Source organism: Astatotilapia calliptera, chromosome 6 (genome assembly GCF_900246225.1).
Source record: "Astatotilapia calliptera chromosome 6, fAstCal1.2, whole genome shotgun sequence".
In the NCBI taxonomy this organism is placed as follows: domain Eukaryota; kingdom Metazoa; phylum Chordata; class Actinopteri; order Cichliformes; family Cichlidae; genus Astatotilapia; species Astatotilapia calliptera.
The window spans coordinates 3,378,316-3,405,723 of record NC_039307.1 but is presented as its reverse complement, the minus strand read 5'-3'; the positions used below and the strand labels follow the sequence as shown (position 1 = coordinate 3,405,723).

Sequence of the window (27,408 nt, the reverse complement as noted above, 5' to 3'; positions counted from 1 at the left end):
TAGTTTCTGAAAGGTGCATTAGGTTCCTCCACACAGAGATGATTGCACTGTCTTTATTTCCTCTCATTAGGTCCTTACTTGAGGCATTTTAGTTTTTATATTCAGAGATTTTGCTATTGAGCTAAAAATGGACCTTTGACATGTTACCATTCTGTCTGTGTGTCATTTTAATTTATTTAAATTATGTTCACATATTTACACACTAGTAATAATCTCAGATTTATGAAGCCTGTAATGTAAATGCAAGCAAACTTTTATTCTCATTCATCAATAAAGGAAATTCTACAGATGTTTTTTGGTGGTTTTGATTTGAATGAAATGAGGAGCAGAGAGATAATGTTTAAACACCTTTACTTGTATGAACGTAGAATCACAAATAACAGCGGTTAAGGTGAACTTAACAGTAACATTTATCAGAGCTACTTGGAGGGAGTTTAAGTTGAGCAAAGTGCGAGGCACGGAGAGTTTCTCTAAGGTGCAAACATGCAAGAAGCTGATCTACCTCAGGCTAACAAGTTTATCTTTTTGTTAAAGCTACAACACAGAGCTTACATGAACGAAGAGCTGACAAAAGAACGCGTCTGCCTCGTCACTACGATTGTCGTCTAGATCCACGAGAAGCTGAATCATTAACTTCAACAGGCAGAGAACTGTAACGCAAACCTATTGTGTTCTGCTGCAATAAAACCTACATAAGACGAGCACTAACAGCGTTTTGGTTAGTTTTTTTCCTTCGTCTGCTTTTGCGATGCATTGTGATAATAGACCAGACGCTGACTATGGAGTGCAGAAGGGGCGGGGTGTGTCTTCGGCCATGGTGAGCGTTTGGGGCAGCAGCCCAGCACAACGTTCATTTGGCCTTCTGCGCCTTCTGTGCCGATTTGGTGATCTTACCACTCGTGGCGGCTTTCTTTTCCACGCCTTTGATGACGCCCACCGCCACCGTCTGACGCATGTCACGGACAGCAAAGCGCCCTGAGGAAGAATTATTGGTAAAAAATGTGCATTAACATACAGAGAGGAGGTGACCTAAGTATGTGTCAAGAGATTTTTGTTTTTATATAATTTGATCAGCTTCATGAAATGTGTTTTCTGTTGTTTAAGCAATCTAAATGTCTATGTGACTTTTCACCTAATAACTTAGTGATGAACTTATTCAGCTACTAAAACCACTTCCTGTTTTTCTTGAGAACAAATGTAGAAAGGGGAAATAACCCGTTGCTTTGGGTTTGTGCAGAGTCAGAGTGACGTTGTTATTTTTACACACACACAGACATGTAACAGGAATCCAGGGATATTTAGCTTCTTTTTTTTTTTTTTTATTGTTTTATTCGTCTGATAGAAAAATGTCACGCATGACAGACGATCCTCTGATTCAGAAGTTGTGTTCTCCCTAACGGGCAAATTTTATGATTTTAAAATTGTTTAACTTCAGCTATCCATAACTGTCCATTTATGTTCACTGATAAAGCAGTGAAGACAGACTAGAAGGTGGAGAGAGAGAAGATGCAGCACTTCGACCATGTGGTATATGGTCACCTGTGCCCCCACCCTTTCTTTCTGTGCTGCTGGATAGACAGGAAGCTATCGAGAGTGCTGCTTCTCTCCAAAAAATAATTTAAAAAAAATTTTTTTAAATATTTTTTTTAATATTCACCTATATGATCAAGTTTAGAATATCCATTGAATTTATGCAAATAATAAATTTGGCATTTTAAGATATATTTCTGTCCTTTTCACCTTTATTAGACAGTGACAGATAACTGTGGGGTGAATAGAGAGATTATTTGAGCTGGAATCGAACCCAGGCATCTGCAGTGGGGACAAAGCCTTCAGTACATGTTGTTCTACAGGCATCGCCAATAATCTGGTTTTAGTTTGAATTGAAAACTAATTTCTTACTGTCAGTGAGAGTAAAGTTTGGATAATTCACAGTCAAATAAAGCTAAAATTTAGATCCACAAAATCCAGTTTCAGGATAAAAAAAAAACCTACCGAGCGGCGGGTACTCAGAGAAGCTCTCCACACACATGGGCTTCCCGGGGATCATATCAACAATGGCGGCATCTCCAGACTTCAGGGACTTGGGGTTGTCCTCGAGCTTCTTACCAGAGCGACGGTCAATCTTTTCCTTCAGCTCAGCAAACTTGCACGCAATGTGTGCAGTGTGGCAGTCCAGCACGGGGGCATATCCAGCACTGATCTGACCAGGGTGGTTCAGGATAATCACCTGCAGGGCAGCAGACACAGGTATTATTTGTAAACCTGGAGAGGAACAGAAGGAAGGATGTGCATTTCACACTACTGACAGCACACCTGAGAAGTGAAGCCAGCTGCCTCCTGTGGCGGGTCGTTCCTGCTGTCTCCAGCCACGTTGCCACGGCGAATATCCTTCACAGACACGTTCTTGACGTTGAAGCCCACGTTGTCACCGGGCAGTGCCTCAGTTAGGGCCTCGTGGTGCATCTCCACAGATTTCACCTCAGTGGTCACATTGACGGGGGCAAAGGTCACCACCATGCCAGGTTTTAGGATGCCGGTCTCCACTCGACCCACGGGTACAGTACCGATGCCTGGAGGAGAGGCAGGTTAACAACTTTACAGCTGTGTGGAAGACCTGCATGGATTAAAGTCGTATACTTCTAAGCCTCAGCATTTAGGACAGAATGAACCAAAGGGAATTTCTTCAGACCTCATTCAGCTCAGCTGTTTTTATCACAAGGTGATCTCATTCCTATTTTCATACATATTCTGGAACAACCAACACTTCAGCCAAACTTCACAACACATTTCATCCTTACAGCCTCACCTCCAATCTTGTACACGTCCTGCAGAGGCAGGCGGAGGGGCTTATCGGTCGGACGCGTCGGAGGTTGGATGGCGTCCAGAGCCTCGAGCAGTGTGGTGCCTGAGGCACTTCCATCTTTACGGTTGATCTTCCAGCCCTTGAACCAGGTCATCTGTGAAGGGAGAGAAGCCCACATGTCTGCAGCTTAGCAAGGAGTGATAAGATGTGAATGTTAACACCAGATAAATTCTGAGCTAGAATTTTACACCCAGAAGCCATTTGCCAAAGCTGAAGAAGGAATGAGGCGCTAACTAGCAGGCATTAGACCTGGAAGCATGTTGGAGTATTTTTACCCAAAAGCTCATTCTTTAATAGTTATAAAACCTTATATTATTATAGACGTGTAACTCCCTGCTAGTCTCAGACAAATAAAAGAGTCATAGCTGGTCTCATGGCAGTCTCACGTTAGGGCTGGGCTCCAGCATGTTGTCCCCATTCCAGCCAGAAATGGGCACGAAAGCCACGGTGTCAGGGTTGTAGCCAATCTTCTTGATGTAAGTGCTGACTTCCTTCACAATCTCCTCATAGCGCTTCTGGCTGTAGTTGGGCTCAGTGGAATCCATCTTGTTGATGCCCACAATGAGCTGTTTTACTCCCAGGGTGTAGGCGAGGAGGGCGTGCTCACGTGTCTGCCCGTTCTTTGAGATGCCAGCTTCAAATTCGCCCACGCCCGCCGCCACAATCAACACAGCACAGTCAGCCTGAGGGGAGGGAGACAGATGTGAAAACGTCTTTCCACCTTAAGTTTCTCCATCAACCATTTCTCTCATGTTATACTCTTCTACTTATTCTAATGCTACTAGCTACAGTCTTTCCCACGTTTTTGAATCCTTCTGAGATTCCATTCGCCTTTGGGTTAATGGAGAAACACCTCACTCAGTTCAATTACCCTTCTTGTACCAGCGATTCTAGAGAGGATCTCGTCCCATGCTTGGGAGTAGTCCATTCCAAGCATTTAGGACAGAAGCTGATGATGGTGGTCATCGTCTCAATCTGCACAGTTGTATGTGTAGGGTAAAGGACTACACAAACAGTATAATCGTATCTCTGACTGACCCTGCACTAAACTCAGTTAGGTGTTATTCAAAGGTATGGAACAGTTGTTGTTTTACTTTCTATATAATTGTGTGACACTGTGGAATTTGTTTTAAATTTTCTACTGTTTTTTTTTTGCATCTATTTTATTTGCTATGGACCCGTGTGTGTCTTAAATAAAGTGAAACTAAACTAAACTATGATCTCTCTGTGAGCTCAAGAACAAGGAATGTCATCACCAGCTGAGATCAGAGATGTTGGAGTTTTTCTCACTGAAAGATCTGCAGAGGAAAAACTTATAAATGGCATTTAACACGAGCACTTAAGAAGTCCACTGAACTGTACCTGTGAGGTCCCAGTGATCATGTTCTTGATAAAGTCCCTGTGCCCTGGAGCATCAATGATGGTGACGTAGTACTTGCTGGTCTCGAACTTCCAAAGAGAAATGTCGATGGTGATGCCACGTTCACGCTCAGCTTTCAGCTTGTCCAGCACCCAGGCATATTTGAAGGAACCCTTTCCCATCTACAAGGTGTAAAAGGTAAATCAATAAGACTGATGACCGAATATTTTTTGTGGACTTGTAATAAAAAGATGAGAATATTATCCAGAGTAGGAGACAAGTAGACCGAAAATAGGAGTTAAATAGCAGAAAAATTTCAAAATGATCTTTTTTTGAAGTAAGAACAACATGAGTCATACCTCTGCAGCTTCCTTCTCAAACTTTTCAATTGTCCTCTTGTCAATGCCACCACACTTATAGATCAGGTGGCCGGTGGTGGTGGACTTGCCTGAGTCAACATGTCCAATTACCACAATGTTGATGTGGAGCTTCTCCTTCCCCATCGCTGCTCACTCTGACAACAAGACAAGAAACGGATACAGACTTGGGTCATCTCCATAAAGGGAACAGCAAAAGTAATGCAAAGACACAATTATAATTTTTATCTTGATTTCTTTGTTTTAACTCTGGAAGCCAAACACTCAACTGAAATTAAAATCTGAAAAATTAAACAGCCTGAAAATTGTCTCTCATTTAAACCGGGTGTCAGAAAAATGAATTTATCAGCAGAGCTTTAAAACATATTTGAGCCTCATAAAGAAGGTGACAGATCCCATTAAAATGAAATTGGCCAATCAACATTATTGACAATTGATTTGGCCACTCCTAAAGTCCCTTCTCTCTGATAGGTTTATTTTTTTGAGTCAGACCAATACTAAGTTGGCCACACAACCTAAACATGGCTGCATTAAACCGCTTGAATCAAAGTTCAAAATCTCCACTTCAGTCACATCTTGATTGCTTGATATACCCTGAACTGATATTTGGATCCAAATGGCTTTGTAATATAATGTGTTGTCCTCAGCTTGATTAAATAATCTTTCACTTCAGCTCTTTGGACAGCTTCACACAAGGGCTGTGCGATATGACCAAAATCTCATATCCCAATATAAGACATTTATCGTCCCGACAACGTTATGTATCACAAAAATTTTACATTTTCTGTAAATTCTGTGAATCTCGGGCAGCTCGATTTGCGTGAAGTTTTTTTTTTTTTAGCTGGTCGTGTACCTAGAGTCAAGTGTTTGGACCGATGCATGAAACTACATTTTTAGACATTTTCTTTGTGACTATTTATTACACGGCGTGCTGCGGGGAAAAGCCTGTTCTGACGTTTGATTCTAAGGTTTATTTTTTAGCACCTGACGGCTCTTTTTTGCTTCTCATCCGTACTCCTTCATGTGATTCAGTTTATTTTGAAAAAATCTCAACAGGATCTTCAGCTTTATTGTGAAAGGTTTATGTAGAAAATAAACAAGCGGACGACGGAGCCACGCAATGGTTTTACGGTCGTTGTTGCTAACGTCAACGCATAAAAACAGTCGCTTCTCCGTCCGTAGCGTGGTTATATTAAATATAGGAAAAAGAGAGAACTTTAAGAAATTCTACAGTGACTATCAAAACAATGAAAAAATATTGCCATAAACAGTTTATTTTGCAACACCAAGAAACAAACGAAAGCGTAATATATGCAACGATTGACGTTTTCATATCATCATCTGATATATATCGCTATATCAAACAGCCCTACTTCACACATAATGTGTGTGTGAGGAGAAAAAAGGAGATACCAATGTGACTGTACCTGACATCATCCTGCAGCAGCCTAATGACTCACTGTAACCAAAATAAGTCTAATGCAAATAAGTTGGATGAATAACTCCAACACATTATTTATATTTGATGGTGTTCATACCGAGCTTGTTATCATTTATTACTTCGCTAATAAATTCAACAAATGTATATTCTTGGATCCATTAACTTTTCACTTTTAATTTACAGAGTTATGGAAGCTGTTTATATCAAGCCTGATTTTATCTCACATATAAACAAATGAGTCCTCACAGGGAGGATTACAGATTATTAATGCAAAACAGGTATTGGATTAAGCAGATACCTTGGCTGTGGGCATCTGTATCGGAACTGGAAAAAGCCAGATCAGTGCACTGCGTTGATGTATGGAGGGCAAATTATAAAACTGTGCCACTGTTCAAATACTTGTGGATTTTATTGTATATAAACAAGAACTGCTTCTCAAATGTAGGTTTCAGCTTTTATGCTTCTTATATCTGGAACAAACTCCCAGAAAGCCTCAGATCAGCTGAAACACTCAGTTTATTTAAATCCAGGTTGAAGACTCACCTATTCTCAGCTGCATTTGAATAAAGCACCAAATCCACACTTTTAAGCTTAAATTTCAAAACTTACACTAACTACTGATCTTATCTATTTCTGATTTTATCTGTTTTGATTTTATATACTGTTTTGTTTGTTTGTTTGTTAAGTGGGTTTAGAGCTCTGGGTAGCTCCCCAGCTGGGTCTAGACTGGGTCTAGAGAGTATTTTAAATTCAGGGAATTTAAAATAGAAAGTAGCTCGTCCACAGAAGGACTGGTAGCTCCCCTTACGATAAGGGTTCAGATCGCGCGAACAGGTGTGAAATGTGTGTGTTTAGTTAGTTTGTTTATTTGCTTGTTTTAATCAATTTTAAATCATGCTTTTTATTTGTTTTTGTTTCTAATGTCTCTGTAAAGCACTTTGAATCACCTTGTTGTTGAATTGTGCTATACAAATAAATTTGCCTTGCCTTGCCTCCGACAAGCCTTTCTGCTTTAATCTGTCCTTACTCTGGTGCTATGAAGGCATGTCCAGGAAATGCTCTCATAATTATTCCTTATTAATTTAACTAAGAAGATGCACCTCACCTGCTCTCCTATGACCACAAATACTGTACTGTACTTCAAATATACACCATTCTTTGCACAGTAGGAGTATTTCAAAAGTGAAGCATTTGGGTCAATTCAATTTCAATTCAGTTTTATTTATTTAGCAACAAAACAACAAAAGTAGCCTCAAGGCGCTTCATATTGTGAGGAAAAGGCCCTAAAGTAATACAGAGAAAACCCCAAAAATCACCAACAGTTGAAATGTGCACAGTCCTTTATTTTTAAAATAGACTAGACTCTCTAACCTATTTATGTGTTTGTCATTCTTTTCCTCCCCATTTCTTCTGTGTAGCAAGAAGAAAATATAACCTGGCACTATTTTTAACAAAACATCCACTAAAACAAGGCACAGTAATTGACTTATTCATTAACTATTTAATGAATTAATTCTGGTAAAAACCAAATTGCAGTTTAAGTGAACTGTTAAAGTACAAACTGTCGGGTATTTTTTTCAGTTCAGATTTCTTTTCAACAATTATACTTTTTTGGCAATATTCTCAATTCATTTACATTTTCTCCTGTCACGTGACCTTATCAATTGGGTCCCTTTTTCGTACCAAGTGGTTTAAACTACTATTAGGGCTGTTACAGTTCTTGAATATTAAATATTAGTGTGATATTAATGTATAATAACAACGGATCTAACATTAATATCACATTTAATGGTGGCCTATAAAATACTGGTACGCCCCACTAAATGGCTAAGAGGGATTTTATATACTTTTTACACTGTACTTAATAAATATGGGACACTAAATAATTAATTTAGTGTACCTGTTAAACTTGAAAACATTTTCTTTCCAAGCCTTTATTTATGTATTAAACCCTAGTTTATTTACAGCATAGCACATTAGGTTTTATATTAAAAAAACAAAACACATTTATACTATTTCACACCAAGGCTCAGACTGGCATATAAATATAGAATGCACGAGTTAGTTACATAATAAAATAAGTTAATTTAATAATAACAAGCCGGTTAAAAGTAAAGCTCATATTAGTCTGCTTCTATTATGACAAAATTTACCGCCCTACGAGCTAACAATAAGCTAACGGGATTTCCCGCTGGTATTTTGAAAGTTTACATTGAAATTTAAACAGAGACATATCCAAATTAACAATTAGAAATATATACATAAAACAAAATAATACACTAGCTCCAACCATCACCTTACCTTTTGTTTTCTGAGGCGAAACAAAATTTAGTTAGCTAACAGTAAGTCTGATTAGCAACACCTGCACTACTCCCTCACAAGCTAAGGAAGTGTCTTGCGCATGGGCAGTTCAGCAGATTTAGAAGCTTGCAGACTAAACCAAGGTTATTATAGTCAAATAGACAACAAATGAACTACCAAAAAAAAAACAAAAAAATTGTTGGAATGAACCTAAACTTTTATTTTACTGCATAAACCGGTGGTTATTTAAATATATATGAGTCTGGGAGGGGTAAGGGGGTAAATACTGCATTTACTGTTCTGTTCGTTTAGCAGGCTATGAAAGGAAAATGTTGGCATTTGCCAAAATACACAGTAAACTGAGCTAACATCAGAGCACAGCAGCCCATACACTCAAGACTCGTGCACTTCAAAATGAAGCCCCCCAATCTTACAAATCTCATCCAGCTCATCAGATCGGACGTAAAAACGTGTCATTGCAGGACATTTCTGTGCGACACTGCCGCAACGACCAGGCGGTGGTCATGACGCTGCAGACCTGCACTAGAGACGCCCGCATGTCCCAGGAGTCACACAGTTATTACACAGCACTATTTAGCTGTGGCAGCGCGATGTTGCTGATGAAGATGATGGTGTGGCCGTTGGGGAGCAATGTCTGTGCGCTGAAACTGCGCCATCCGGGCCTACCCAGCCCCCCACGCCCCTCTGTACTTTTTGGTACCTCTCTCCTTTATCAAATTACCGTGACATGGAAGCCAAACAACATTCAAGCCTCACTGTCAGTGTGATGCAATTACATAACAACCATCACACACAGAACACACATGAAATCCCCATCCATCTGCGGAGGATTAGTGAAGGATGCAGGAAAAGAGCGCAGCTTTTTGCGCTGGAAAACACCCTGAAAAACATCCCAAAGCCTACCCTACCTTCAGCCGCAGGGCGCGCTCACTGGACTGCGGTGAAACTGGAGATGCTGCCGGTGTGATGCACCGACACCGACACAAACACAGAGCTGCTGTGTCAGGTGGCGTCACACGCGTCACTCTGTGAAACAATGAGCCGCTAGATGGCGCTCTGCTGCAACAGAACAAATTAACCGGCACTGCTTGTTTCAAAAATAGAGGCATTTATTGTGTGCGGTTTACAGAGATGAGGTCAGTTCTGCTGATGCATCACATTCAAGAGGAATGAAACAAATAAAACTGCATGGATATGTAAACAGTGAGTGTGACTGGGTGACCAGGACACCGTGCCAAATGTTGAGAAAATGCTCCACATTAATAGGCATCCAAAACCTCTGGCAGTGGAAGCTGTCCCATGGCTCTCCTGCAGGTAAACATATTACACCCAAGGTGGAAAATTAAAAGTGACCAGCTACAGTTTGGGCAGAATATGATAGAAACTCTCATAAATAACTAACTGATTAAAGCGATGGAAGATGATTCTCAGAGTGTTTTGTGACAACTTTTAATGTCACCCGAGTGTTTTATTATCACTCTGTTTAGCTTTAATTTAAGCCATTTCTCTCATTTTACCACATTTTGTAATGTGTCAGTGTTTATAACTTATGTGAAGTACCTTGTAACGCTGTTTGCACCAGCTGACAGAACGAACAGTTCAACAATTTCAATGCTACAGTGAAAAAAACGAGAATGTAGTAAATTATGAACAATATCGTATATAAAAATGTTAGCTTGTTTTTACACTTATTGTTTTTACTTGGCTACAAATGTCACATTCACGTGAAATAACTTTGTCCTTCACATACCACATGCCTCTCGGCATTAGCAACGTTTCATTTGTTGGAATATGGCCACCGTAACCAAGACGTGGGGCAATTCTTCTATGGCCCAGAAATAAAGTACTTGGTTAAAAAAACATTATATACAAAGAGGTAATAATGGAAAATTAAACATTTCGAATCTTTTAAAGCACATTTGGTATTTTTACACTATTTCTAAGTCAGAAACTCAAACTGAACAGAATTATGTGGTAGCCATCCAGTTTCTGCGCAAATAAGGAGACAGAGCCATTTGTGTCACTTCTTCTTCAGTCCACTGAGACGCTGGAAGATAAGATAACAAAAAAAGGCACATGAATGCTTGAAATAAAGGGAGTGAAATTTGTTATGAATAGTGAAAAGATAAGGATAGAAATATACTGAAGGACAGTTGTGGGTCTTATTTTCCTATTTTGGGGGTGATGATTAACAGGAAACATTTAGTCATCACAATGTAACCCAAAGTGAGTTAAACTTCAGGGACATCAGTCAGTCCAGCCGGGAAGCAGAAACCGCTGGTGCCCTGTTCTCTTCACAGATTCAGATTCACCCTGAACACCTGACAGATGTGAAAGACTCTGGGATCTGTCGCATGTGCTCAGTGTAATCCACCATATTCAAGAAAATCAGTGTTGAAGCCGTGAATGTGAGTACTACCTAATGTTTACACTGCTTTAATGCAATCATGTGATACCTCAGAGAGAGACTTATAATTGGAGCCCATCAGTGGGGAAAATAACAACAACTTTAATGTGGAGCGTTGCTTTAAGCCATTACACTCCCACTGTTTCAGGGCTGTTGGTTAAATTACAGCATTCTTGCTCAACGTTGAATGAAAACAAACATTTCTGTGTTTTTTTAATAACAGACCCAAAGAGATGGAACAATAGTGCCCAGGTTTTAAAAATCTCACAATTTTTCTTTTGCACAGTACCATCTGAGGTCTCACGTTTTACAACTAAATAGAAGTAGAAACTATCAGTGTTACGATACTTAAATATTATCCGTTTTTCTTGGTTGTGAATGACCATCCAACAAGGCAAAAGCAGAAACCCACCTGCTCTTATCTGAGTATTTTTCACATCTTTGGTACTCACTCTATTGTCCTGAGTGTGTATTTGTGGTTCTTCGTTAGCTCCGCGAGTGCTCTGATTTCAGAGTTCTCGAGCCTGTTGCCCACCAGATGCAGCTCTGTCAGATAGAACGGGTTTAACTTCAGGGCTGAGGTCAGGAACTGAACACTCCTCGAGGTCAGGCCACAGGTCCTCAGTCTGAACAGAAACAGAAATACAGAACAGCTCAGTCTACCCCGACAGTGTGGGTCTGCAAACAAACATGCACATGCATTTACCCGAGCTCGACTCAGGTGCATCATTTGGTTATTAACAAATAACTTGGGCGAGTATTTTGTGTTCAAACATTAACAGGACATGTTTGTTATCACTTCTGTCATTTGAGCAATAACTGCATAAATTCAAGGGCAAATCAAAAAATTTGTTACTCTTTATCTCATGGAGACGGTGACACACAGTCTCTCCAGTGCACGTCTTTTGAATTAAGAGGAGCTGCAAATTCTATTTGACTTATATTTCAACTTGTCAACATGTTTTGTTATAAATACAGATCTGAACATCTGGGTGCATTACTGGGCTCACAGTCGACTGTGCTACAAAAACACTAACTTAGCAGCACATATGTGTGGAAGTATTTAAGGTCTCGCCCATTTGTGGAGAGTGGAGTGGGCTAATATCATCTGAAGGTTAAAGCCACAAAGAGACGAAAAAAAATCATTTGAGGAAAAAAAGTACAAATTTATAAAAGAACTATGCAAAATTTCAAGAGGGAAACTTTCATTAGTCGAGGAACAAAATCGCTTCACTTTACACCAGGGGTGGGGAACTCCAGGCCTCAAGGGCTGGTGTCCTGCAGGTTTTAGATATCACCTTGGGTCAACACACCTGACTCAAATGATTCCCAGGCCTCCGGAGAACTTCAAGACAGGTTGAGGAGGTAATTTAGCCATTTAAATCAGCTGTGTTGGACACATCTAAAACCTGCAGGACACCGGCCCTCGAGGCCTGGAGTTCCCCACCCCTGCTTTACATGGTTAAATGGGTAAAAGATTCACTTATTGCAGGGGTGGGGGAACTCCAGGCCTTGAGGGCCGGTGCGGATGTGAATTCTTTCCAACTTTATCCTGAAGTGTGACAACGAAAAACTGTTCAACTATTTTTTTCCATCATAAATGTTTGTGTTTTTTTTTTTTTTTTTTGTAACATATTTGTGAGGATTTTTTAACATATATTTGTAAATTTTAATTTTGTAGACTTTTCACATAAACTGAGAACCTGAATTTTACTTCACTGGTTCTAAGCCAGTCTTTCTCAAACTGTGGGATGCGTACCACTCGTGGTACTTGGGCTCTCTCTGGTGGTATGCGGGAAAACTCCTTTTTTTTTTAAAAGATTAAATAATATACGATTGTGGAGCTATGCAAAGACAACACAAGAGTTCCCGAGGCTCTTCTGGGAGCTGGGGTCAGCCAGAAAACGTCTCCCTGAGCGTGAGTCCTCTATGAAGAGCAGCCTTTCCTTATCGCCAGTGTCACGGCCACTAGAGAGTGCTGGTGGGCTCATTTCCCTGGGCCTTAAAACTGCAAAGGCGGCACTGCGTTGTCACACTGACGGTAAAAAGCACAGCCCTTTTCCGCGGTGCTGCCGTGCCACGATCCCAGCCACCATCGATGTGTCGGAGGCCCCCGGGAGAATCGGTGGGGGCGCTGGAGATGTCGTGGGTGAGTCGGAAACTATCGCCTGGATGCCGAAGCTCCTTGTAGGGTCGTGAAGCCAAAACTCCGGCAGCTTAACCGCCTCAGCAAAAGTTCAAACGTACAGCTCTGTTATCACTTCCAACATAAATGAAGACAGAAAACTAAACAGCAGTGACGTTTGTAGGGTTACTGAAGTCGGGCTAGTCTGGTATATAATGATGTGCTGCGTTGTGGCTAGCTACACAGCTATGGTTAGCACAATATAAACACAGTGAAGCTGGAGGATGAACGCTAACTTTTTTCCACTCGATAAAAGTTAACGTGAGGGTTCCCGATGGTTAGAGACAAATGCAATCACAGGATGCTGTAAACGAACCAAACTTCAGTCAGGAGAACAACTGAGATAATCGTAAGGGTTTAAAAACTGAGCTTTAAAATGAAGAGTGGTAATAAAAACTGAGAGAGGCCGACAGTGATCACTGAGTGTTTTTAGGGGCTTGTTGAGATTAAATATAACAAGATACAAAGCATTAAAACATGTTAAATACACAACAGCCTTAATAAATGCAGAGTAGTTTGGACCTGGAAGCAGGATTCATCAGGTCATTATTTAAAGACTGGATATCCCACCTGCTGTGAATGTTTTATTGCAGTACAGTTGTTATTATTATCACTTGTCACATCCTGTTTATGACAGTTAAATAAATAGCATTCATAAGAAATAAAACTGTCTCGTGTAAACTGTATGTGGTGTTAAATAGGCCTATACTACTGTACTTTAATGTCCGTCATAAGGGTGGCACTTCAACAGCCATATATTTTATGAGGTGGTACTCATTGTGAAAAGTTTGAGAAGCACTGATCTAATGTGCCACTGCAGATACAGCCCATGTGTTGACTCGTTTAACTTTATTAGAAAGAGGGTTTTTTTGTTGTTGTTTTTGTAAACATAGTATAAAAGTTTAATAACTTACGACAGTTTCTCAAGTTTGCACTGCGGGCTTTGGAGTCCGATGTAGAGTTTCTTCACTCCCTTATCTTGAAGGTTGTTGTGAGACAGGTCGAGCTCGCTGAGAATGTTCGCCTTTGACATCAGTCCAGAGGCGAGTTCTGCACAGCAGCTGTCAGTCAGACTGCAGTAACTCAGGCTGAAAGGAAGCAAAAAGCTATGTTACAGCAAGCTTTTCTTTCAATCAAACTGAGCCCACGCTGTCATTATGAAGTCTGGTTAAAAAAAAAAAAAGATTCACTTCAGAGTTTTCAGGTGGCTCAAAGGATTCATTAGGCCGGGTGAAATTTCTTTCACTCCTTTGTCTCCGATGTGGTTCATGCTGAGGTCCAGGTCTATCAGCTCCACCGCCTGCCACTCGCCAACTCCCATCCAGCCATCGGTGAGCTGCGAGATTGAACAGAGGACCTTTGCCAGGTATCGACAACCTGCACCAGTGATTCCACATCGTGAAACACTGAGGAGAAATACCACAAACATGAATAATGTGTTAGGCCAAATATTCATCGATAATAAATGGATTAAAAATAAATCTTTGCCAGGATTTTTAACGTCTCTTTGTTTCAGTCAGTGTGTAATCAAGTCATGCTTACTTGAGTTTTTGGAGACTACACCACGCATACATGCCTTCGCAGATGATTTTAAACCCAGCATCTTTCAAGCTGTTGTTGCTCAAATTGAGTTCTAACAGAGTGCTCGTTTCACTCTTCAGAGCTTCCCCAATAGTTTCACAGCTCAGCACGGTGAGGCCGCAGCAGTACAACCTGCCAAAGACACGAAAGAATATATGAGTGAAATCTATCAATTTATGTTGATAAGCAGCAGTTATCCATACATCTGTGGTGACAGACATCTTTCTTTTTTAAATTGGCTTTCTTGCAAAGTATAATGAAGTTACAGTCATAAATATGGGCTAAACATGCAGAGTTTTTGCTTTAATTATTGGCTGTAAATAAAAGATGGAAGCAGAAATGGCAGCCTCATTAGCTACATTATGGTACCATGATATTTTTGGAAGTGACCATATTTGGAGAGGGTGACATGCTAAGTTAGCGGCTAAAGCTTTGTTAACAAAGTGGAATAATAAACCGTATGATCACAATATATACACTAGTTCCTGCCATATTATTTGTCAGATAATTGTATTAAAAGCTCATAAAAGGCATCAAAACACTGGAGAAATCCAGTTCAGTGACTGCAGTTAGTAGCTACAGTTACATCTGTCAAAGTAGCCACTAAACCTTAGCAGCATAAATTCCTCCAAACTCCAACTGTCCACAGAAGCCAAAAGATATTTTTGTTAGAAGGTTGTAAACATGGTTGTTTCTGCTTTAAAGCGGTTCTTTTTAACATGGTAGTCTATGGGGGCTGACTAGGCGTAAACGATCCGCTTTGGCGCACAAAAAAAGACACAAAAAAAAGAGGGGACTGTGTATAAAAATGGCTTAAATTTCCCTCGAGTTAATGTGATATTTGTGATCAACTCACTAAATCAAGACTAACCACACTTAAAGCCTACATTTATCCCATAAATCAAACGTGTCTATCTATGAACCCAACTTTTATATGCTTTGGTATGTTACTGGAAAAAGGACTTTCTGTAGATTAAGCCATACTTACTCCAACTTTTTTAGATACGATATGTCAAAATTGTTAAATATCTCATTGGCCCCCTCGTCTCCAATCCAATTGATGCTTAGATCCAACACACTGAGAAAAGGAGGGTTTATCAGCAGAGCTGAGCCCAGATCATAGCAGCCAGCCTCTTTAATGTCACACTGTGACAACCTATGAGTAAGAAATACAGACGATAAATACACAACATAATTTCATCTGTGAGGAATGGTTTTATCAGTGTCATTTTAATATTGTATGTGCACAGCTGTGAGTAAAAGGTGCAGCATTTACACTATCACTCCTTAAAGTATTCGAACTGCTTGATTTCTTTTGGGGTTTTTTCCTCAGTAACATATTATTAATGTTTTAAAAATGTTAATATCAAGATAAACATACAACATAAATACACAGGTATCCAGATCCATACAACCCTTTTAATTTATTTACATTTTTATTTTATTTAAAGATGCCACAAATTTAGCTTTACAATAATACAAATCGGTCTTTTACACCCAATAACTGAAACTAGAAGTAAAAACACTGATTTGGAATTTTTTGCAAAATTTGTTGAAATTTAAAACCTGGCCTGACTGATGTGCAGATGATCTCGGGGACTGACGACGGACGGATCGAAGAGCTCAGCAAACACAGTTTTTACCTCATTTCCTCATTAATTCATGATTCAACAGTCTGATGATGAGATTGTTTCTGTCTGTTGGTGTGATTTGAATTAGAGCGTATTGTGATGCTCATTTATGTCGTCAATTTTTTGTCTCACTGGGCGTGTTTGTCAGCGAGACCTATGACCTGCACTATGAAGCAAATTCAACGTATCCTGGATAGCTTCCATTATTTGGCTTCACTTATCCTAACATCATAAATCAGGCTAAGCAAATACATGAATGTGGTTATCAGCTCACTTAGGCAACTCAGGGTTATCAGTGTAGGTAAGGTCATGTTCACATGAAAGAGCCAAAGATCTGGTAGCATCAATGGTGTTAATGGACAGGTAAATCAGCTGCCAGGCAGAAACAGTAAGACAGGTAGTGTCGTTCTTTCAGCTGCAGTCCTGGTGGCATTTAACAGCCTGAGACGTGGTAAAGAATAAATAGAAAAAACCCAGAAATAAAACGGTAAGTCTTCTTCGCCTCCATGTAAACTGTACCAATGCTCATCAGGGAGAGACAAACACTTTAGATCCTATTAATCTTTGAGTTGGTTGCTCACTAGGTGGTGATCTCTTATGTGGAACATAACCCATTATACCATAGCTTCTCCCCCCCAATTCCTTTTTCACTGTGGAGTATTTGTGATTTTTCCTGACTTATAAGTGGTCTGTGGGGACAGAGTAACTATCGGCTTTATGAATGATGAAGTATTTGAGGGTTTACTTTATGCAAAAGAAAAAAAACAACTTTTTTTGAGAATGTCATTGGGGTTTAAAATTAATCAACAAAATTAAGTCAGAAAAGTGTTAGGGGGTCTTGATAGAGAAACAACGCTTTACCATCTGAACACTTACTTTAATGTCTGCAGCCGGCAACTAGAACTTCCCAAACCATGCGACAGCAGCTTCAGCCCCCGATCTCCTATTCCATTGCTGCTAAGATCCAGCTCTTGCAGTATTTGGTGTTGCATCAGGCATTGGCTCAAATACTGACAGGTCTCTGCGGTCAGTCCACAGCCTTGCAGCCGAAGTATTTTCAGCCTGCAAGTCATACTGTTCAGGCCCTCTGCAAGTTCCTGGACTCCACTGGTGCTGAAGCTGTTGTACCCCAGATCCAGCTCCCTCAGGAATGACTCCTTTGAGCTTAAGACTGCTGCCAACGCTGGGCAGCTCTTGTCAGTCAGGTTGGAGAATTTCAGCCTGCAAAGAGGTAGAAGTTAATGACATCTGGCAAAGAGGGAAATATTGTATGTCCAGGCAAATGTTTAAGTATGTAGACAATGAAATAATTTTGCAGTTACAGCTCTGTGCACAATCACAGTGGGTTTTAAATCGAACCCCTGACACACTGACTTACAGCTTTAATTCAAGGGGTTTAACAAAAGTCCTGCATTACCTGAAGGAACACAGTTTTGTCATATGATGTGAGATAAAACATTTCAGTTCATTTAAATGTACGAATATGTGTGTAGCATCTGTACATACTGCCCTGTGATTGTGAACACTGCCTCTCGCCCTATAACAGCTTGGATCCAGCCTGGATAAGTGGTTAAGAAAATAGGCGTATGGATAAAATTCAGTGAATGCAGTAAGTACAAACTTACATGGCTTTCCTGGATTTGAAAATAGCTGGAATATTCTTGATGAGTTTGTCATCACATCTCACTGACACCTCCATCTCAAAAGTCTCTCGAATCCCTTCAAAAGCTCTGATCCTCTGCATCAAGTCTCTCCAGTGCATCAGTGAGAACCCTGGGATCTGAGAAACGCCATACCTCTGAAAGAACCTAACCTCCTCCTGCAACGCCTGACTGTCGTACTCCCGCAGGCAGTGAAACAGGATGACGGTGCTGTAGGACGATATCTTGCTCAGGATCTTCTTCTTGACATAGCCAAAGAGCAAATCTTTGGGTGGCAACAGCATGCGCTCCTTAATGAGGCCAAACATGAAACGAAGTAGGAGATCAGAGACTCCCTCATTATTCTCCAGCACTTCATCCACTTGATGCTGAATACAGGAGCTTAAATTCATTTTTTGAGCTTTGATGTCCTCCAGTTTGTAAGACGCAGCCAGGAACTCTTGAACACTCAAGTGGCCAAAGCGAAACACAGTGGTACCGTTCAGTCCCGTCTCCGTTCTCAAAACAAGCGGGAATGTTTCTACGAAAGATAAAGCTTCCTCGACACTTATCCCATTTCCTGAAAGGTCATCCTCATACATGACGTTCTGCACTCCCATCCGAAGCAGCGCCACCTTCTTCAGCTTGGTAAAGATAGGCAAGTGTTTAGCTTCCAGCGCACCGAAACCCAGATTGTAAATCTCAGTTAGACTCAAGGGATGCAATTTAAAACCCTTTTGCCCTTTTACGTGATCCTTTAAAGCACTTGCCATAATGGTGCAGATTGGAGGTATCTGACACAGGGAGTCCAGGCTCCTCAATATTCTCACGTGATTGATGGCTTTGTTGACAAGATCATCATCACCGATGACCATTCGGAAGTGCTGCTCCTTCTCTTCATCGCTGAATCCCCGCAGCTCCGTTTTTTTCAGCAAATAAAAGGGAGGTATTTGATACTCGTCTGAAATTCGAGACGTTACCCATATATGAGCTCTTGGGAGTAAATTTCCCCTGATTAGGTTAGTGACAAGACTGTCTACAGTTGATGCTTCAGAAACATCACTCACAGCTGGACAGTCAAAGTTGAGCTGGATTTGAAACTCGTCTAGTCCATCGAGAATGAACCACACCCCGTCGTCATTTAGGACAGATGCATCAAGCTCCTTCAGTTCAGGGTAAAATGTCTGGAGAAGCTCAATCAGGCTCAGTCTATCTTTCAGCAGATTCAATTCCCAGAAGGTGAGAGGAAACAGGAAGCTGATGCTGTGGTACCCCTTGTCCTTGGCCCAATCAAGAGCACAGCTCTGCACCATTGTGGTTTTTCCGACTCCGCTCACTCCTATAGTGATGACTGTTCTATTTCTGTTATGTTGACATTTGCACGATAAAATGTCTGCAAGTGGAGCGTCTGGAAAAAAGAAGCTCCTATCCAGGCGTCTGTACTCATGCTGGAAGAATTCAGGCTCTGTGTAGTTGTACCTGATGTCCTGATAGCAGAGCCTCGAAGGAAGTATTGAGCTTTTGGAAAAGGCTTCATCCAGGCTCTCATATTTGCTCCTCAGCGCAGCTTTGAGACAGGTTTGGAGAGCCATAACAATGGCAGATGCTCCTGAAAAGATGAAAAGTCAGTGAGAAACATTTTACTGCAAAGTCAGTCCACAAAAACTCAGTCAGTGTCTCCCACCTGAAGGTTAAAAACACAGAAGGTTAAAAACACATTTAGGCCATAAAAACCCAACCAAATCAATTTTACACTCAATGCCAGTGCCACAATCACATTTTTGATCAGAATGCTTTTTTTATTACCAGCCTGAGCATCAATAAGTGGGATACGTCATGCTTTCAATAACAAAACAGGCCCAGTTTAATGTTTGTAACAAAGACTAACCAAGAGGAACAATCATTGTGACCCTGGTCTTTAGAAATTGAATGATCCAATGTTGAGGACACAGACAGCTGGAGACATGGCGCAGAGCAGTCATTCCTGTTTCACTCTGAAGTCGCTGCACAGGTGCTCTGTTGTAATCTACAGCTTCTACACACAAGGCTGCACAGTCACACAACATTTGCAGGCATGTGGATGTCTGTGAAGAACCTTGTGCACGCTGTCAAATGATAAAGTTTACTTCATTTGGACAGTCAGATTCATCTCTCCAGGTTGAGATGAAGGAAGCTAAACTTTATTTTTTAATTTAACACCACATGAGACTAAAACTCTTGGACTGCCATTCAGCTTTTAGTATTGAGGAATCTCTTTGGATGGCAATCAGCTGATTGACATTCACCTCAAGCACTAAAGACAGTTCACGTAGTCAAAACCTTTGGTACCCTGAATGTTTGATGTGTGCTCTGATAATTCACCTGATACATTTTTAAACAGAACATTTTGGGTAAACTTTCAGGAGTCATATCACCATGTGGGACAGGTGGCTCCAAACAAGGTAGATCATACTAAACGTCTCCCCTCTACCTGGATTTTCATACCAGACTTATCTTCTAGCCTCTAGCCTTCTTCAGTGCCAATGAAATTTTTCTACTATGACTATATTTTTACATTATGTAGCTTTAAAATCGAGAACCAATTAGGTGTTCAGATGTTCTCTACAACAGTTTAATATATCCCCTTAGACTTAGTGTTGGTTTTATAAATAATTGTAGAGAGCAAAAACTGTTACATTTAGAGTTTTTGTTGTTGACAAAGATTAAATGTATTTTTCAGGCCTTGATATGTGCATTTCCCTGTACTTATGAAGTCACGGGGACTGAAAAAGGCAGGTAGGTGACCAGTTTCAACTTCTATCAACTTTAGAGCTTGTAAGATATTGATAGGTAGAATGCAAAATGTTCACCTAAAACATTTGTCCCCTTTATGTGGAAACAAATGGTTTAATAAGATGCTAAGATTTACACTTAATACACCAGAGGGACAGCTCAGAGAGGATTCTTGTGAGGAAGGACATACAGGAGGTTGGTGAGACAAAGAAAGAAGCTAGGCATGAGGTGATGGGGGCAGATAACCCCCTGTGGCGACCTCTAAAGGGAGCAGTAAAAGAAGAAGAAAGAAAAATATCATAATTTAAGCATCGGAGATGCTGTTTCACAGAGCACTATTTGGAGTTTAGTGTGATAACTGCAGGCTTAACTGCATATCAACACTCATGTGAAAAACACGGAAAAACAAGCTGAAGTGAAATCATATAAACATTTCAAAGTAAAAACAGTAACGGGGCCAATACATCGTTGGAATCGGTGTTTCAGATGAAGATATGTTGTATGGCTCGCACTTTCTCGTGTTTTTTTGTTGCATTTTGTTCTGCTTGCTAAAAATAAATTCATTTTTTAGAAGTTACTCTCACTCAGCAGCAAATCAAACGCTTATTTTACCTGTTGCCTGATAATTATTTACTGTATTATTGATCTGCATATCAACAGTCACTGTAAATACCCGTGTAGCATTGCGCATGCTCAGTGATATAAGTTCTTGTTTCGGAAGTGCCCTCAATGTAGCGCGAATAGCTGAAAAGTTAAAAAAACAAAACAAAACAAAAAAACAATAAGGAAACCTAACCATCGTTTGAACACATAGAAATGAACTTTAACTAAAATCGACCCCCTAGGGGAAAAAAAAACACCATCAGCTGCTTTAACCCAGAATGAGAAATCGAAAGTAAAAACACCGGTGTTTGGCAAAAACCTCATCCAGCTGAACTGCAAGACGGGACTGTTGACTCAGCTTCATCTTGCATTATACTGACTCGTTCGTTTACGTATTAATTTACGTATTAACAAGCGAGCCAAACTCACCGAAGAAGCTACAGCACCTTTCTTTTCCACGAAGAGGAGATTGCGGCGTTCACGGCAGCATTGTGCGCAGAAGAAAACGACAAGAAAAAAAATACTTTCACTTCCTTAGGACCCGCCACAGCTGAGGAGCACGAATGGGCGTGAACCACAAAGCTGATATAATCTGGGAACGACCGCTCTCGGGACTCCTGGGTTTTTAGGGGGCGCTAGCTAGCTACTCCAACGCTTTTGCTCAAAACAACATACATCTCCCGAGTTAAAGATCTTTATTCTGGTTTTCACTTCATTTCACACAGAAGTGGCCATAACATTATACATAACCACTTTTACATCTTTATCGATTTTAACTACCTCAAAATACCCTTCTGTGAGTGTTCTGTGCAAGCTGAGCAACTTTCCCAGCATCCGCCATTTTGACTCCTGGCATGAAGCCAGCAGCAACGGGGACTTTAAATCAAGCGGTCTCCTGATGGACTCGCCTTCAACCACCACAACCAGCTCTTCTACAAACTTGCACCCTTCTGTTGTTGTTTAATAACCAATTCTAACAGCTGCCTGGCGTTTGTAAACGTATGCCCCGACGTAAAGCCTTAACAGCCAGGGTTAGGGTTAACCCTAACAACCCTAACCCGGAATACTAGTGTTTTATGGGGAAAAACAAGAAGGGAAATAAATAAGGAAATAAATGCATTTTTAAATTCGTTAAAATGATCGCTGCTGTATTCCCGAAACCACTTCCGCCTTTTTTATTTCAATGTTTATTTATTTTTATTCTTTGTACAATCACATCCACATGCTCTCCCACACTGGCTCTGACATCTACCAACCCTCAGAGATACAGGACCTCTCTTACATTTCGTCGTGGATTCCAGACACCTGTGCTCCATCACCATAGCTGGACTGGTCATCGGGCATACCGGGCATTTGCCCGGTGGGCCGCTGGCGATTTTTTGTTTTTATGGGCCGATCGATTATTTTTTGGAAGGGTATAAATAATGAAAGGTGTTGGATTGGCCAATTAGTCATGATCGACTCTGGGCTGGACCAATTACAGCCGAGGAGGTCGGATGCACCCTCGCCCTTGTTTAGCAATCTTATAGACGAACTAAAGAAAATGGAGAACAAAAAAAGGAAAGGAGGTGCAGAAAAAATTAGGGCCAAAAAGAAACAAGCCCTTCAGGCAGACGCTGCCAAATGTGTAAAAATAACTGAATTGTTTGGCGGTAGCTATGGCATAGCTTCCACAGATTTAGCAACATCACCAAGAGGCCAGCAGGTGGATAAGGGAAAGGGGAGGCAAGAGGAGGAGAGACCCGAGGCATCCACCGGTCATAGTGGCAGAGGAACTGAACTTCAGGTAAGAAGTTATGACCAGGGCCCTATTTCAGGAAGCCGGTTTAGAAAACTCAGAGTGAAAAACGATACTCAGGGTTGAGTAACCCCGAACTGTCCAACTCGGAATATTCGGTTTCAGAAAGGCTGATAACAATTAGTTCAATCAACGCGGAGTTGCTTTAACCCCAAGTTAAGCACGCGCACGAGGATACATAAAGCCCTGATTAGTGGAGCACAGATTAAGCGAGTCACCATGGAGACGGAGGGAAAGAAGGCGCGGTCAATTTTACAGCGCTGATGGCAGTATAGGGCTTTGGAGCGTGATGTCACGGGGGTGGGCTATAACATGCAAATTTTGCGGAAAAAAAGTAACACAGCCTCAGCTGCAAAAGAAAGGGAGCATGCATGGCAAAACATGGCCGACAGAGTCAATGCATGAGTGTTAATTTAAACATTGATCTAGGGATTTCCACCCATGTAACACGTTATTTTATTATATTTTATTTTATTTTTTATTTCATACATTTTATTTTGTCATGTGATGTGAGCGCAGGTGCAACCCAACAGGCCCCAAACGTTCCTGGCAGCAAGTAAAAATGAAATATAAAAATATAGTCCAAACAGGTAAGGTGTAATTGTATTATGAGCCATAGTGCTTGGTCTGTTTGTCCTATATAAATCAATTGCAGTTAGAGGCTACATTAATTTCCCCTCTGTAAGCACTTATTGAAATTATCTGAGCACATTACAAGTACATATTTGCTTACTCTGTATGCTCAAATGTGACCCGTTATAGCCAACAGAAAAAAAGCGGAGGCCTGAAAAACAGGTGGGGGTCCTCCACCACCACCACTCACAGAGGCTGAGCAGTTGGCTTCCACATTTGTGATAATGTTGGCAGCATCACATATGATCTTCACAGTGCAGAGAACACAAATTAGCATCCATTACTATAATGAAATAATCTGTTACTTTGAAATGCTACAGGGAACTATGTACCTGCACATTAATGCTGTGGAAAGACTTCCTGTTCACATAGTCTCCTTCATTTACTGAAGGAGCAATGATTGGAATGTGAGTGCCATCTATACAGCCAATCACGCCTGGGAACCGTGAAAATAAATGTAACATTTAAGTAGTAGTTCAAATATCACCACATCATGAATTAAGTTTCGTTCATCCTGATACCTGCAATTTTGTGGCATCCCTCTTTGATAAATCTTGTGGGTCTATGACCGGGGAACACCACAAACGAGTACAGGAGACGTTTCAGTGCAACTGTAACATTCCTGACTGCCCGACAGACTTGGAAACGTGCTCAGCGTCACCAATATTATACAGAAAGCTCCCGTTTGCAAAAAACCGAAGTGCAATACAAATAATATGTACAGAACTGAGAGAATGTCCGCGATGTGTCACATGAGCAATATTAGGCCTGAGGATGTTATTCAAATAAATTATAGATTGTGCTGAAAAACGGTAACGTTCACACAGGAAATCATCAGGAAATGATCAAATGTCCAAACGCGCTCTAATCACTCTCTCCCGGCGGAGAGCTCTGCGGAGAATTTGGGCTTCAACATCTACTGGCTCTTCAAGGAAGTGGCACGCCATGTCTGACACTTCCTACAGTCAGGTTTCCGACAAAGAGGCGGAGAAAGTTAGGGTTAGTTGAAGTAAACCTGCTAGGGGGCAGGTTAGCTTCACGGAGTGTGTTGTCATAGTAACTCGCTCAGAATTAATCTAAACTCGCTTTGTGAAACCGAAAACCCAGAGTTTTCGTTAACTCAGGGTATACTTACTCAGATTTTGCTCTAAACCGGCTTCCTGAAATAGGGCCCTGCTGTCTATCTGTGTCAGATATAAACCAGGTTTAGTTGTAGTTTGTTTTCGTTGTGCTGACTTTTTACAGTCACTGGTACTGCCTAGCTAGCATGACGGAGTTTATATACTGCTGGGCGGGTGCTATGAAGTTACTGATAGTAAATTTTATTTTATGCTTAAGGTTAGTTTCTCAAACTCCTCAAAATCTTAACAAATTGTGCCAATCCTTACATGTTGCACCAGGCTGATCTATCATCAAAAGTGGAGAAGTCTGTGACAGAGGAGACAGAAGAGCAGCAGAGAGAGATGGAGCAAGAGAGAGAAATAAAAGAGCAGGAGAGAGAGATGGAGAGATGACTTTATGTCATCCATGAGGGATGCATTTGACCTATGTTTCACATATTATAGCCCAACAAGTTTCTTATAGCAATTTAAATATGAGCAATCACTTTTTGGCACAACACCGGCTATTGCAGTTACAGCTTCTTGCCATTTTTTGTGTTTCTTTTTATCGCTGTGTAACTGAGTTCAATTGAAAGCCTGCATGTGCTAGTACCTCTTGCCACAAGTTCCCAGAATCCTTTGCGGTTTTACCCCTGAATGACGTCACATTTTTGGTGGGCCGGTCTCTAGTCAAAATGCCCGGGCCGATTTTTTGTCCCAGTCCAGCCCTGTCCATCACCTATCCACACATCTGCAGTATATAAACACAGGTTGACTCCTCCTCTCTAGGCCTTCATCTCTCTGGAAGAAAGTAAGGGCTGCGATTTTAGTCACCTTTGTTGGTTCTAGTTCTGGTTTAAACCTTAACACCTGTCCTGACTTACTTACCTCAGCTCAACTGGTTGTGGCAGATGCCCTGTGTCCGCCCCTCCCTCAGTCTGGTTCTGTTGGAGGTTTCCTCCTGTTAAAAGGGAGTTTTTCCTTCCCACTGTTGCCAAAGTACGGAGCAAGGTAATGGAGATTGGGGGAAAACAAGACGTACTCTTTTTTTTCAATTTTCTTTCCTCCAATGTCCCTTGTTGGGCTCCCTACCAAAGTGCTTGCTCACAGGGCGTCATCTAATTGTCGGGGCTTTCTCGGATCTTTACAATATAAAGTGTCTTGGAGCATCTGTTGTTGTGACTTAAGGCTATATAATGAAAACTGAATTCCATCTTCTTTGGGTATAAAAATCGTAGGGGGGAAGGTTTTATTTAGGGATAATCTAAACCAAATTTTGAAGGCTACCTGGAGGCGCCTGTATTGCCCTGTAAGTGCCACTGAGGGGCAGTCTCTGCTGACACAAACATAGAGTTAAGTTGGGATTTCCTGATGTGTGTGTGTGCTCTCTCTGAAAGGTAGGTAGTGCATGAGGCGGGCTTCTTACAGTGTCCTTTAAGAGCAATAAGCATGCTACATACAGGGACTTCATTATATTAATTACAGCCTTGTAAGACTTTGTTTTCTGGTATGGCACAAAACCATACACTTTAATCTTCTGGCCTCAACATAAACCTGACACCTTCACTTGTACCTAAACTGCTTGTTTGGAGTCAGTATTGGTCTAAACACATACCGTCTTTAATCTTTGCTAAATAGCTTTGAACTACACATAGCAGTCAACTCACCTAACCTTTATTTGATCCCTTCTCCTGATCAAATAGACAAAACCCACAATCTGTCTTTGTTTTTTTGTTTTTTTGCCTCACCCTCTAAATCCACCTTTGCTTTCCTATATTTATTGCAAAGGCCACACTTGTGGCTTTGAAGATCTTTAGTTGAACCCATGTTCCAAAGAGACAGGCAGGAGTCACAATGAACCGGGGACAAAGACCGGAGAACAACTCCATTAGCTTGAAGCCTAATGTCTCACTATCAGTTCCAGGAAGCTTTTCACTTTGTTACAGTACATTATGTACCACACTTTGGCATACACTATTGTGAGTACATTAACTTTGTTGTTCAGGCGTGGTTCAAATGGCAAACACAGAGGTCAGAGGGTCAGCGTGGAGCCTGACGCTGCTAACAAAACAACCCAACAGAAAATCGAATGAAAGGAAGATTCATAACAGTCCACTTGAAACAGGCTTGAAAGGTGACAGAATCCTGATAGTTTTCCAAATAAAAGAAATACTTTTGAACTCTTTATTTTCTTGCGTCATAACAACTGTAGTGGGGTGGATTTAGAATAGAATAATCCTTTCATTGTCCCACATGGGGAAAGTTGGAAGTTTATTTTTAACTGATGCCATGATGATGCTTAAATTTAGGGGTGTAACCACGCTGACTGTCCCAGCACACAGAGGCATGGCTGAGTGCTGCAAACCTTCACCTTGTTTTTGTTTTAGGAACCTGTTTATTCTATTTTATTTGAGAGTAAACTGAGGTATTCACTGAGCACTCGGTCAGTTGGGGCCATCTTCCCAATGTATTCTTGGATGTTCCTTGTCTCATCCTGGACTGTGGTGCTGACACTCACCAGTCCCCGGCCCCCTTCCTTCCGCTTAGGGCAAGCTAGCAAGACAGAAGTTAAGCTCTCCTTGCAACATGGACCTCCCCCACTCTCATTCAGATCTGGCGTTTGGAATTATTTTGGTTTTCATGTGATGTATGACCCTGAAGGTAAGCGCGTCATGGACTAAAGTAAAACAGT

General features: G+C 41.0%; 2 protein-coding genes across 4 annotated transcripts; both read right to left on the bottom strand.

Annotated features, from left to right (window-relative positions):
• Positions 1-334: 334 nt before the first annotated feature.
• LOC113023574 (elongation factor 1-alpha 1) lies at positions 335-9,400 on the bottom strand. Of its 2 annotated transcripts, none has more exons than XM_026169693.1 (8): positions 9,275-9,400; positions 4,586-4,740; positions 4,229-4,408; positions 3,253-3,549; positions 2,810-2,960; positions 2,317-2,573; positions 1,996-2,230; positions 335-975 (listed from the first exon to the last, which is right to left on the bottom strand). In XM_026169693.1, the coding sequence occupies exons 2-8, from the start codon at positions 4,727-4,729 to the stop codon at positions 851-853; spliced, it is 1,389 nt and encodes a 462-aa protein (XP_026025478.1). In that variant the 5' UTR covers positions 4,730-4,740; positions 9,275-9,400; the 3' UTR covers positions 335-850. The 2 variants fall into 2 exon arrangements, with proteins under 2 accessions (XP_026025478.1, XP_026025477.1); XM_026169692.1 differs by lacking the exon at positions 9,275-9,400 and adding an exon at positions 8,346-8,471.
• Positions 9,401-9,454: 54 nt separating this feature from the next.
• Positions 9,455-22,553, bottom strand: LOC113023573 (NACHT, LRR and PYD domains-containing protein 3-like). Of its 2 annotated transcripts, none has more exons than XM_026169691.1 (9): positions 22,468-22,553; positions 17,796-19,419; positions 17,047-17,391; positions 15,528-15,695; positions 14,501-14,671; positions 14,149-14,364; positions 13,873-14,046; positions 11,226-11,399; positions 9,455-10,413 (listed from the first exon to the last, which is right to left on the bottom strand). In XM_026169691.1, exons 2-9 carry the CDS (start codon positions 19,400-19,402, stop codon positions 10,398-10,400), a joined length of 2,871 nt encoding a protein of 956 aa, XP_026025476.1. In that variant the 5' UTR covers positions 19,403-19,419; positions 22,468-22,553; the 3' UTR covers positions 9,455-10,397. The 2 variants fall into 2 exon arrangements, with proteins under 2 accessions (XP_026025476.1, XP_026025475.1); XM_026169690.1 differs by lacking the exon at positions 22,468-22,553 and adding an exon at positions 21,615-22,060.
• Positions 22,554-27,408: the final 4,855 nt, after the last annotated feature.